This window comes from Arachis hypogaea, chromosome 7, assembly GCF_003086295.3.
Source record: "Arachis hypogaea cultivar Tifrunner chromosome 7, arahy.Tifrunner.gnm2.J5K5, whole genome shotgun sequence".
NCBI classification, from domain to species: domain Eukaryota; kingdom Viridiplantae; phylum Streptophyta; class Magnoliopsida; order Fabales; family Fabaceae; genus Arachis; species Arachis hypogaea.
In genome coordinates this window covers 1,181,369-1,193,642 of record NC_092042.1, presented here as the reverse complement: position 1 = coordinate 1,193,642, position 12,274 = coordinate 1,181,369, and the positions used below count along the sequence as shown (strand labels likewise).

At 33.4% G+C, this 12,274-nt stretch overlaps 3 protein-coding genes across 3 annotated transcripts; 2 read left to right on the top strand and 1 right to left on the bottom strand.

Moving 5' to 3' along the window:
- The first annotated feature begins 523 nt into the window (after positions 1–523).
- LOC112701779 (uridine kinase-like protein 3) lies at positions 524–6,358 on the top strand. The gene is made up of 15 exons (XM_025752536.3): positions 524–896; positions 1,961–2,114; positions 2,476–2,567; positions 2,861–2,930; positions 3,034–3,152; positions 3,406–3,502; positions 3,882–3,961; positions 4,279–4,473; positions 4,579–4,662; positions 4,753–4,813; positions 5,004–5,064; positions 5,353–5,446; positions 5,533–5,605; positions 5,700–5,782; positions 5,882–6,358. The coding sequence occupies exons 2-15, from the start codon at positions 1,991–1,993 to the stop codon at positions 6,053–6,055; spliced, it is 1,407 nt and encodes a 468-aa protein (XP_025608321.1). The 5' UTR covers positions 524–896; positions 1,961–1,990; the 3' UTR covers positions 6,056–6,358.
- A 400-nt stretch (positions 6,359–6,758) lies between these two features.
- On the top strand, positions 6,759–9,282 carry LOC112701780 (fructose-bisphosphate aldolase, cytoplasmic isozyme 1). The gene is made up of 4 exons (XM_025752538.3): positions 6,759–7,050; positions 7,229–7,586; positions 7,829–8,153; positions 8,704–9,282. Exons 1-4 carry the CDS (start codon positions 7,023–7,025, stop codon positions 9,064–9,066), a joined length of 1,074 nt encoding a protein of 357 aa, XP_025608323.1. The 5' UTR covers positions 6,759–7,022; the 3' UTR covers positions 9,067–9,282.
- Positions 9,283–10,209: 927 nt separating this feature from the next.
- Positions 10,210–10,893, bottom strand: LOC112701781 (uncharacterized protein At1g08160). Its single transcript, XM_025752539.2, has one exon. It carries the CDS (start codon positions 10,891–10,893, stop codon positions 10,210–10,212), a length of 684 nt encoding a protein of 227 aa, XP_025608324.1.
- Between the last annotated feature and the right edge of the window lie 1,381 nt (positions 10,894–12,274).

Here is a 12,274-nt window from a genome sequence, read left to right as displayed (position 1 = left end):
TATGTATCTATTAGAATAAAAAAAAAATCAAATATTTCTATTAATAATAATTTAAGTTTTTTTTAATATATATTAGCTAAACTCTTAAAAATACAAAAATATTATGTATACAATAAAAAATTAATCATCAAATTAATAATTATATCTATGTATATTTATATACACTAATTTTGTATATTTTTAATATGAATATAATATAACATAGTTAAAATAAATATCTTGGGTTTGATTCCCTCTCTAAGTTTGAGCTACTACAATGTGTTTACTGTTTAGTGTTTTACATACATAGCTTTGTTGGGTTGAAGTTAGTAACGACAATGGCGGCACAAGTTATGGCAATTTAGCACCCCCACCGCCCCTGAATCAAGGGCATCTCTCTCTCTAACTTGAGATTAGAGAAGAAGCGTGAGAGGGTAAAAATGACATTTCCCCACGTTAAGGCCCTCTTTTCTGTAATTGGCTCATTGCATGTAAAAACACGCACACGCTGTAATATAAGTAAGATTAGATTAGCTGTAACATTAGGCCACAAATCTGTAATTATATATGTCAACAATATAATCCATCGATTATCTACCAAAAATAACATAATCATTCATTGATTATTACTGTTATTATTATACAAATATTAAAATAATAATTAATTAATTATAATAATATTTAAGGAAAAAGAAAGAAGGGCAAAGTAGTGAAGAGAAGCGAAGAGAAGAGACTACTAGAGCAGTAGAGAGTAGGGTCCTACTGCACCAAACCACCACCACCATCACCATCATCACCATCATCGTCGTCATCATCAACTTCTTCTTCTTCTTCAATTCATATCTCACACCGTACCATTCGCGGATTTCCATCCTTTTTCCTCAGCTCCGTCCTCTGTACAATTCTGATTTCACCAGGTACGTTTGTTTTTCCAGATCAGCATTATTATATATTGGTTCATTCATTCATTGAATTATTAGATCTGGATTTCTGTTTTGTTCTGAAACTAGTTTTAGTTTGATTCTGATTTCTGTTTATTCTCATGCGATGGTAGTGCTGATATTATGCTAAGAAATAAGAACCATTTGTTGTTTCTTCGGAATCAGAATCTATGTGATGCTACTTATTGTAATGTCCATTGGATCGGATGGTTTGGTTTTTCATTGACTGTATAATCCGGCTTGGGTCCGTAGTTGCCCCTTCCAACACATTTCTTTTGTTACCTTGTCAAATACTCGAACTTGAGAGCATTGGAAAAAAAAAAGCATCATGAGCTTGCACTGCTAGACCAATTCAATGTTGGTACATGATGTGTCGTACGATGTCTTGTTGTTCTTCTTCATAGCTGGGAGGCATGATTAGACACCAAAATCTTTGTTCTTTTAGGTTAGGAATTTAACTCTATGGTGTTTGTGTATCATAGAACTCTGTCTACATTTCATATAGTAGGTCCAAGTCCATATAAAGGAGGAAGGTTGCGATAGGCCTTTGGCAACTAAGGTAAGACTTGTTGAATCCTTGTGACATGGATTAAACAGAGTGTTGTGTATGGATAGGTTGATTGGAAAGATTGCTTGAACATCATGACCAAGACCAAAATGTGTGATCTTTGTTCCCTAAAGAATCTCAATCTGCAGTGATGAAATGCCTCCTAAAAGGCTAATGAACAGAATGATGCTTTTGGACGAGCAAAAGAAAAAAATATGATCTGATGATCTGTATACTGTCAAGTTCATGAAATTAAACTAAAAATTTAATCCAAACAAGGTGGCTAGTCTAGTCTTTTTGAAAAAATAACTTAAGAATGATGGAAATGGTTGGCATGATCCAATCACCAACATTTGCAAGTTCTCAAGACTAATGCTTCTGATAGCTGCAATGCAAACTCCATAAGTTATCTCCCATCCATGTTTCATACTTTAACATAATATATTTTCTTGTTTAATCCCTTCCTATGATTTTAATCCATTGTCTATTCCAGGTCTTTGCCAATAAATCAATTGAAGATTTGATGGGGTCTAACTCTGAGGTTCACTTCTCTGGATTTCACATGGATTGCCTAGAGCAAAGAAAGGCCGGCATGGAGCAACCAACAACTTCAGAAGATGATTTGTATAAACAACCTTTCGTTATAGGTGTGTTTTTGAATGGCAGGCTGCCAATGTAGTCATAAAATCCACCAACTTATTAGTTGGATCTTGGAACTCAGTGATCATCCTGGTGCATAATATCATTCAATGATCACTTCACTTTTTGATATGTTAGTCTAAGTTGTACTCTTTTGCTTTAAATTTAGCAAAATGGTGTCAAATCATATACTCTGTCATTTCCAAAGTAGATCTTACTGGCTACCGCACAGCTCACATGGTTGGTTATCATTAGAGTTTTCCTCAATTCCAAAACCATAAGTTTGGATATATTCAATTTTTTTCCTACAAATTTTTATTTGGTATCCATTGCAGTAATTATTTTCATTACTGTCTTTGTATATTGTAGGTGTTGCTGGTGGGGCAGCATCTGGCAAGACTGCCGTTTGTGATATGATTATTCAGCAGCTTCATGATCAACGAGTTGTACTTGTTAATCAGGTGATGAATTCTTCCTATTGATTTTATTGTGGATCAGTTGAGAATAAATGTTTGATCTTGTTTACAATATGATATTCAAATAATTTTTGGATTCACTTTTTGTATTTCATTGTAACATAGGCTCTCTGTTAATCCAACCATTTCTATTTATTTAGTTTTAGTATCTCTATTCATTTAGTTCTAAGCAAAAAATGCTTTTACTTCTTTTAAAAAAGATTATTTCAGGTTGATGTTTGTTATTGTACTAATGATGACGACTGAGCATAATAAAAGGATTATTTAATTTACAACAGGATTCATTTTACCATAATTTGACTGAGGAGGAACTTACAAGAGTACAAGATTACAACTTTGACCATCCTGGTCAGTTCAATTGTACTCATTGAGCATCTTAATAAATGGATTGTTTAATAAATTTGTGACGGATCTTTGCTTTATTTCTGATGCTTGTTGTTGATGTTATCAGAAGCTTTTGATACCGAGCAGTTGCTAAGTGTCATGGACAAGTTAAAGCGTGGTCAAGCAGTAAATATTCCAAAGTATGACTTTAAGGGTTACAAAAGCGGTGTGTCTCCGGCGAGAAGGGTATTTGGAACTTCCCTTTTTTCTCTTAAATTTTGATTGTTTTGTTATCAAGCTATAGAATCTTTTAGTGCATAGAAGAACTCTCACATGATAATTTTTTATGTTTGTATTTGAATGCATTAGTGTATTTATGACTTCCATTATCACGCAGGATGTGTTTCTTCTGTATTTTTCTCATGAGAAGAGCAAATTTATCTGAAATAAAATTTCAGCCATTATCTTAAAGTTTATGTTGGCTTAATGCGTTTTGCAGGTAAACCCTGCAGATGTTATAATTTTGGAAGGGATCCTTATTTTCCATGATCCACGTGTTCGGGCATTGATGAATATGAAGATATTTGTTGATACAGGTCCTTTTTATTTTATTTATTCCATTTTGATTTGTTTAATTCATTCTTTTGTATGTTTTATGTAGCAGTCCTTAAAGTATATGGAATCTGCTATGATATTCATTTTCCTTTTAATCTCATGGACTTGATTCTTTTCCTCATAAGTCATAATCATGATCATGATATAGGAAAATGTATATTCAAATTCTCTGAGAAAATGCATGTTTTTTCTTTGTCTTTTCCAGATGCCAGTGACACCATATCTTCTTCAGCTTTGTTTTTTTGCTATTAACATTTTTTGTTGGTGGTTCTGCTAGTTCTTTACAAGCTCATATATCTTGAATCTTTATTGTACTACTAAGTTACGCTGTCAGTTTACATTGAAAAATGTTCAGTGCAGATGCTGATGTTCGGCTCGCAAGAAGAATTAGGCGTGATACTGCCGAGAAGGCTCGTGATATTGCAACAGTGCTTGATCAGGTAACGAACTTGTTGTAACAGCATGAAGCATATCTCATCTTCTGTCTTTTCACCCTTCAATCTCGCATTTATGACATTTACTACATTGCAAGACTTTGGAAATTTATTTTACTTTACGTTGCTTATCAGCTATGATATGTGTTCCTTGCTTAAGAAACACGTGATTATTCAGTTTTTGCGGAATTAAACATTAAGGACATGTTTTGTTTTTGTGGTATTTGATCAAGCTGGTATATTCTTCTTGTGTCAATTTGATGTTGAAATCCTTCTACTCTATAGATTTAGTAACTGACTTGTCTGTTATTTATTTGATGCAGTATTCTAAATTTGTGAAGCCAGCTTTCGATGACTTTATCCTTCCAACAAAGAAGTATGCTGATATAATCATACCCCGAGGAGGAGATAATCATGTGGCCATCGATTTGATTGTACAGCATATTCGAACAAAACTTGGTCAGCATGATCTGTGTAAAATATATCCTAATTTATACGTCATTCAGTCAACTTTTCAGGTATGTCCTGCTATTTATTTACATTTCTCTTATCATCTATCTCCACAATTTGGCTAGAGCTTCATAACTTGAATCATATTCATCACATTTATTGCTATCATGCAGATGCGGGGTATGCATACCCTCGTACGTGATGCTAAGACAACAAAGCATGATTTTGTATTCTATTCTGACCGTTTGATCCGTTTGGTATGGGAATATTCTATTCTAAGACAAGGAATAAGTATGACATTTTCTTTATATATTATTCGTCATGGTTTGATTTGGTTAATTAACCAGGTTGTAGAACATGGCCTAGGGCATCTGCCATTTACAGAAAAACAAGTAATCACTCCTACTGGTAAGCTTTTTTTTTTTATTTTATCCTAGTTGAGAGTCATGTTCTACTTTCGATGATTTTAATCGCAGAAACTACTATTTTTAAAAGAACAACTTTTGTGCCTGTTATTTGGTTAGCCTTAGCTCTTGTAATCTTTACAAAATTAGTTCTTTCATGTCTGAATCTCTTAATGGTAACTCCATTAATGCAGGGTCTGTATACAGTGGCGTGGATTTTTGTAAGAGGTTGTGCGGCGTCTCCATCATCAGGAGGTATCATTCTATTCCAAATATAAAGTCATTGATTCCAAGTATTGACTAAATTTTTTTTCTATTAATCAACCTTGTTTACATTGCATGTAATGGTACTAGTTTCCTTGAAATTATTATGCAAATCTATTTCTCATTCCTCTATTATTTTCCAAGGGACTAGTTCGTTTTTTCCCTCTTTTCTCCGTTTGATATGAACTTATGATCTAAGGATGTTTCTTCATAAATAAAATCTTTTGCTTAGAAAATCACTATTTCCTCATATTGAATACCTTTAATAACTAATTTCAGTGGGGAGAGTATGGAGAATGCTTTACGCGCATGCTGCAAAGGTATCAAGATTGGGAAGATTCTTATTCATAGAGAAGGAGACAACGGTCAACAGGTCTGCAAATATTCTTGTACTGCATGACTTTGTTTCTCTCATTTTATGATAACTAACCTTTTATCCTTTGATTATTGAACAAACAGCTAATATATGAAAAGTTGCCGAATGATATCTCAGATAGGCATGTGTTACTCTTGGATCCTATCTTGGGCACAGGTACATTTTTGCCATCATTTTTGTTGGTATAGTTGATCATAATTCATTCATAAATATTTCACATTATTGACATTAGCATAGCTTCATCTTTTAGGTAATTCAGCTGTTCAAGCGATTTCTTTACTATTAAGAAAGGGCGTACCAGAGTCCAATATTATATTTCTCAATCTCATATCAGTAAGTTATCGATATTGTCATTTTCTTTAGTTACTTTGCGTCTTTCTTATCTTGAAAATATCATAGTGATGATTTACAATTTTGTTCTGTTCTTGCCAGGCACCTCAAGGTGTTCATGTGGTCTGCAAAAGCTTTCCAAGAATAAAAATCGTGACGTCTGAGATTGACATTGGTTTGAATGAAGATTTCCGCGTTATACCTGGCATGGGAGAGTTTGGGGATAGGTATTTTGGAACAGATGATGATGACATGCAAGTTGTGGCCCCTTCTTAATATCCACAAGATATTTTTTGATTGATAATTACTCATGAGACTTTAACTTGAAAAAGAAGAAAAAGAAAAAAAAGAGGAGGTTGAAATTTGCTGAATTATACTTTTAATTGGTACTGAGTTTCATCTTTATATCAATTTTGATCATATCCTTCTTTCTTTCTTTTTTTTTCTTTCACAAATTTTGTGTACCTTATAAGTGAAAATTGTTCTTTATAGTTTGAGCTTATATTCTTTCTCGGATATATTTTCCATCTCACAGATATCTTATATCTATATATAGAAATGAATATACAGATTCTTTAATATATATTCTTTAATTCTAATTATTCATGCGACGCCAAGATTTGGTTAGGATATTGTGTATTGTGTCTACAAATTTTCTGTTTTATGAATCACAATGAAGAAGATATATATGAGGATAATGTAAATTGCATGTTGATGATGCATGTTACATGATTGAGGTACTTGATTCTGAAAAAAGACAAGGAGAAAAAAGATAAATAATGTGGTTGATACCCAATCATGCAAACAATCCACATATAATATCTTAGCTTTTGCATTTCATGCAAAAAAGTTTGATATCCAGAAGAAAAAAGAACCAACCAAGTCCAAGAGGATCAAGGGTGAGAGGTTTCCACAAAATATTTGTTTGTCTGGTCTGTCCCCTAACATAATATATAGGGTGAACAAAATAAATATAAATAATAAAAATATATTGAAAAAAAGGGATGAGCTGCCACGTGACAGACAGAGGAATCACACGTTGGTCTATCCAAGTGTGATAACCTTCGTTAGGCTAATCACTTGACACATGTGCTGTTTTTTATGATTCCTATTGGTATATTCCTTTGAGAGACTTATCTATATAACATGGTAGTTTGTTTAACTCAATTTTTGTGCTGTCGTTTGTTATCTGTTTTCCCGCCATCCAAAATAAACACTTTTGAAGCTTGAAAACATTGTAACAATGTCTGCCTTTGTTGGAAAGTATGCAGGTAACAAATTATACAATGTTTTTATATCATATACTGTATAAACTGTATGTTTTTGTCTATCCAAAAAATGTAGCACAGTATCCTCATTTCTGTTAAGAAGTTTCTTCAACTTGAATCAAGCTTCTTCAAGTTTATATATATACTTGGATTCCAAATGGTTTGTTTTATGATATACTAGATGAGCTTATCAAGAATGCCAAGTACATAGCCACACCAGGGAAGGGAATCTTAGCAGCAGATGAGAGCACAGGCACCATTGGCAAGCGGCTTGCAAGCATCAATGTTGAGAACATTGAGGCCAACCGCCAAGCGCTGCGCGAGCTCCTCTTCACCTCCCCAAATGCCCTCCCATACCTCTCTGGCGTCATCCTCTTCGAGGAGACTCTCTACCAAAAGACTTCTGATGGAAAGCCTTTTGTTGAGGTCCTCCAAGAGAACAATGTCATCCCAGGCATCAAGGTGGACAAGGGTGTTGTGGAATTGGCCGGAACAAATGGCGAAACCACCACTCAAGGCTTTGACTCTCTTGGTGCAAGGTGCGCCGGCTTATGATCCACAAATACTTCAATTTTTCTCTCATGTATGCCGTAGGCGTATTGTATTGTATTGTATACTTATATACGTGAGTAACTTTTTGAACCTCTATTATATGCTATATTCAAAATCACTATTGATAAATTTGCTATAAGTATTTGATCCAAAATAGTACTATATTTTTACGAAATTGATGTATTTATGTGTTGTCTTGAATGCTTGTATTTGTAATTGTGCAACATAGGTGCCAGCAATACTACAAGGCCGGTGCACGATTTGCCAAGTGGCGTGCCGTGCTGAAGATAGGCCCAACCGAGCCTTCTGAGCTGTCCATCCAGCAGAATGCACAGGGATTGGCTCGCTACGCCATAATTTGTCAGGAGAATGGGCTTGTCCCCATTGTTGAACCTGAGATTCTGACTGATGGGAATCATGACATAGCTAAGTGTGCTGCTGTTACTGAAACTGTTCTTGCTGCTGTTTACAAGGCACTCAATGATCATCATGTTCTTCTTGAGGGAACCCTCCTCAAGCCCAACATGGTTACCCCTGGCTCTGATAGCCCAAAGGTAATAATCTTCAAGATGATTGCAAAAGACCAAAATGGACTTGCAAGAGTAATTAGTAATTACCACTTAGAATAGTAGTTTAAGGATCATTGATTAGTCAGGGAGTTAGTTTGCTATGAACAAAGGAAAGAAAAGATTAGTTACTTCCTTTTTAGTCTTGGCATTTGTTAGAGTCTTGAGAGTTAAAAGTGTCTCTGTCATTGTGCTTAATAAGTATCTCAAGGCAGAAAATACAAAGATATTGAAAAAAGAGACATTTAATATAAATTTTCTTTTCAAACAGGTTTGTATCTCGGGTGCATTTAATTTGCATTTTTATCTCCTATTTTCTATTTACACTTCCTATTTTCTCTTCTTTTTTCATAAAATTCAAAAAATAATGAAGATAAAAACAAAAAATGAAAATACAAAACAAATGTACTAGTGTCTATTTTTATTGTCAAACAGGGCCTAATATCCTCTATGCCTTGTTATTCTTGATAATTATTCAAAAAACACAGTCCTCCATGAATAACTAACAAGAACATTTCACTCATTTGCTGATGAGCAGGTTCCCCCAGCAGTGATTGCTGAGCACACAGTCACTGCACTGCGCAGAACCGTCCCATCGGCGGTACCAGGGATTGTGTTCTTGTCTGGTGGACAAAGTGAAGAGGAGGCTACATTGAACCTTGATGCAATGAACAAGTTGGAGGTGCTGAAGCCATGGACTCTGTCATTCTCATTTGGAAGAGCACTGCAGCAAAGCACACTCAAAACATGGGCCGGGAAGAAGGACAACATCACGAAAGCCCAAGTGGCGTTCTTGGCTCGGTGCAAGGCGAATTCGGAGGCTACTCTTGGCAAGTATGGTGGTGGAAGTGGAACTGGTTTGGCTTCTGAGAGCTTGTTTGTAAAGGGCTACAAGTATTAGTTAGCCTCAAAGTGGAGTTTGGAGATTGATTTGAAATGTGTATGATGCTGCTACTTAAGCCTTTTTCTTCTGATTAACTTGTTTTATTTTTTGGATACATACATACATATGTTATAAATTTCAAAGTTTATATATTTATAGGAGCTGATTGTAAGTAATGGCCAATGTGATGATCTACCTCTCAGAACAATAAAGTGCCACATTTTCATGTAAAAATTTGAAATCTAAACAAGTGAAATGTGATTACAATAACTAGGAATAGAAGTAGCATGCATTATAAAATGTTAGGATGATTGAATTTGAACATTATGTATGTTCAAACAATAGTAGTACCAAAACTTTATTAGCAGCCACTTTCTTTTTCCTTTTTCTTTTTTCCTTTTTTGGAAGAAAGAAAATCAAATGGAAGGATTGTACTATCAATGAGTTTCTGTAAGCACATGTTATGACTTTATGATTGCTTAGCTTCAAAGAATTCATCATATAATTTTGATGGCTAAAAAACATTTTAAGTGGTGGTAAGTGCCAACCAAAAGTAATGTTCAAAAAGAAATGTTTTTTGGTGGCCAAGGATATTAGGATATTCCTCTAAAAGCTAATACTACTTTTTCATATGCTTTATTGGTGTCTCAGCTAATTATAAGTGATTAAACTAATGTTAAGTGCTTGCTTTGAAGATTCTAGATTAAGACATGATATATTGGTAGGCAATGTTGACCCCAATAAATTTTACAATTTAAAAGAATCCTAATCAATAACTAATAACAAAAAAGACCATTGTATTAAAATAAAATAAAATAACATAAAAATTCAATGCTTGCTTTAGCAGGCATTGTTGGAGTTTCACCAATCCCATTAAGAAAAATAAATAATAAAAATAAAATAATATCTTGTAATTTTTCTCTCTTCTCTTTTACATGCACAAAAGAAAAGTTTAAATTTAGTACTAATCTGCAAAACATGCTCTAAACTCAATAAATACTTGAGAGAAATATCTACAAATTGTTTACCGAAAAATGATCTAATCATACCATTCTTTTTCACACTTGTATATACCATGAGATGCAAATTAAAATAGAGCATTAAGAAATCAATGAACACAAGAAGATACAGAGAGATTTGCACCATGTTCTGCATCTTCAATCATCTCCTTGAAGTTATGCATTGTCTTGAAACTAGAACACCAGCTGGTGGACCTGTCATCTCAATCTCACATATGCTATTCAACCAATAAGATAAATGGATCAAACCAATGTTGAACTTCACCTTAAATGTCCCTCTTACATAGTAGCTTACTTTGTTGCTCTCAACTTGCCTTTGAAGCTTCACACCAACATCTTGAGGCAGAAAAACCAACTTGGAAATCAAGTTCACAGTTTGCAGCCTTGTCTCCTTTGGCTTCTGCATGAAAGGATTCATCGTCCGATTCGATATGAGCCGGTTGGAGAAGAAGAGTTCAATGTCCAAAGACTCAAACTTTACATCAATTCTCTTGTTGGGGTTTGAGAAATTTGCAAGGAGAATGAAGTCACCATTCAAGTATTGTGTTGAGTCATAGTACACAACATTGAGGCTTGCATTTGGAATATCAAATGTGGGGTTTCTTGGTTTGATTGCTAAGTAGAATATCAATATAACAATTCCAAAGAAGATTAGTAGAAGGCTGAATATGAGACATAACCCTGCAAAACACCATATAACTGGTTTTGTCCTTTGACTTCTTGGTTGCCATAGTTTTTTATTTGGCCTATTGTTTTCAAGTGATTCTAAGGAACTTTGATTCCTTATTATTTGTTGTTTTGAAGGGGGTGGTGGAAGGGCTAGCATATTGGAATGGATTATAAAAGAAACTTGAAAAAGGTCACTCCAATGAGCCAAAGTGATGATGAGGAAAAAATGAATTGTGTTGATGAAGATTATATATACTAAGATGATTGTTTATTCCAAATTGAGGTGATGGATCAATTAGGGAACTCAGAGAGGGAGAGAAGCTTTTTTAAATAAAGTAATAGTTGGGACAGTGAATAATGTTTTTCTAGGTTGGTGTACTTGAGCTAAAGTTGAGTCATGTATTATTTATGGTGGAAACTCAAGTGCAGTCGACTTCATGTGAAGTTGATAACTGAGAGTCGTTAGATGATCATCTGACTGATTTGACTAAATTTTCATCTAACGGCTCTCGACTATCAACTTCACGTGAAGTCGACTGCACCTGAGTTTTCACCATTATTTATGTTTGGACTTTCAAAGGTTGATGCTTTTATTATGTGACAATGGTTAGCAGAATTTTAAAGGTTTAATTATTTTGATAGTCTTGCTAAATTTTTAATTAGTTTTTTTTATAATTTGAAAATAATTTATGCTAGAATAAATTTTTATTAGTTGTTATTTTTTATAAATAATAATTTAAAAATATTTTATAAAATTTAATTCATCTTATATTAAACACAAAAAATAACTATTTTAAAAAAATAATATTTTTAACAAAAAATCATAAAAAATTGACCATAATATTTTGATCTAATATAGAAATTCGGTTATAAACTTTTAAACTATAAAAATCTAATAAAAAAATTTGGTGAAATTATAAGAATTTATAGAGTAATTAAGCCAATTTTAAATAGGGGCAAATTGTGAAATTGATTAAGTTTTGTAAATAGAAAAAAAAAATCTCTTAAGAAAAATAATCAATGAATAAATAATGAGAGTTCATCAAATGGACTCAATATTTTTATTTACTTCTTCTTTAAGAGACTCTATATGTTTTACATGGTTTATACTTTAGACTTTGTCAAAAGTTGTGTGCAAGTAAAAGGAGTCAATTAGATGAAGGGCATAGATTATGGGTGTATATTAAGTTATAACATAATGTTATACCATATGATATCAAACTATATATGCAAGTGCTATGTAGGATGTTTAAGCACTAAGGAAGCATGCATAGGAGCCAAAAAGTGATTTCAATTCTTAGTTAAAGTTTCATGTTTTCATTAAAAGCAATGAATCAATCATGTTGGTCTTAGTGACCCCACAAGATTTTGAAGTTGATTTTAGTTATGCCAAATTTAAGGCCACTTTTTGCACATTGGTTTTATCTAGTGCTTTCTAGTTTCTACAACAACTATAGGGCACAAGAGCATCACACAATCATTTTCTTTTAAGAAATCAAAATAATTATTTTTTTTTACAATAACTTTATTAAATATAT

Bases quoted from the DNA above. Each gene is read 5' to 3' on its own strand.
- LOC112701779 (XM_025752536.3), top strand. From the start codon at position 1,991: ATGGGGTCTAACTCTGAGGTTCACTTCTCTGGATTTCACATGGATTGC. The intron at 5,447-5,532 runs GTCTGCAAATAT...TTGAACAAACAG, and splicing joins AAGGAGACAACGGTCAACAG to CTAATATATGAAAAGTTGCC. The intron at 5,606-5,699 runs GTACATTTTTGC...TTCATCTTTTAG, and splicing joins GGATCCTATCTTGGGCACAG to GTAATTCAGCTGTTCAAGCG.
- LOC112701780 (XM_025752538.3), top strand. From the start codon at position 7,023: ATGTCTGCCTTTGTTGGAAAGTATGCAG. The intron at 7,587-7,828 runs GTGCGCCGGCTT...TGTGCAACATAG, and splicing joins TTTGACTCTCTTGGTGCAAG to GTGCCAGCAATACTACAAGG. The intron at 8,154-8,703 runs GTAATAATCTTC...GCTGATGAGCAG, and splicing joins CTGGCTCTGATAGCCCAAAG to GTTCCCCCAGCAGTGATTGC.
- LOC112701781 (XM_025752539.2), bottom strand. From the start codon at position 10,893: ATGCTAGCCCTTCCACCACCCCCTTCAAAACAACAAATAATAAGGAAT.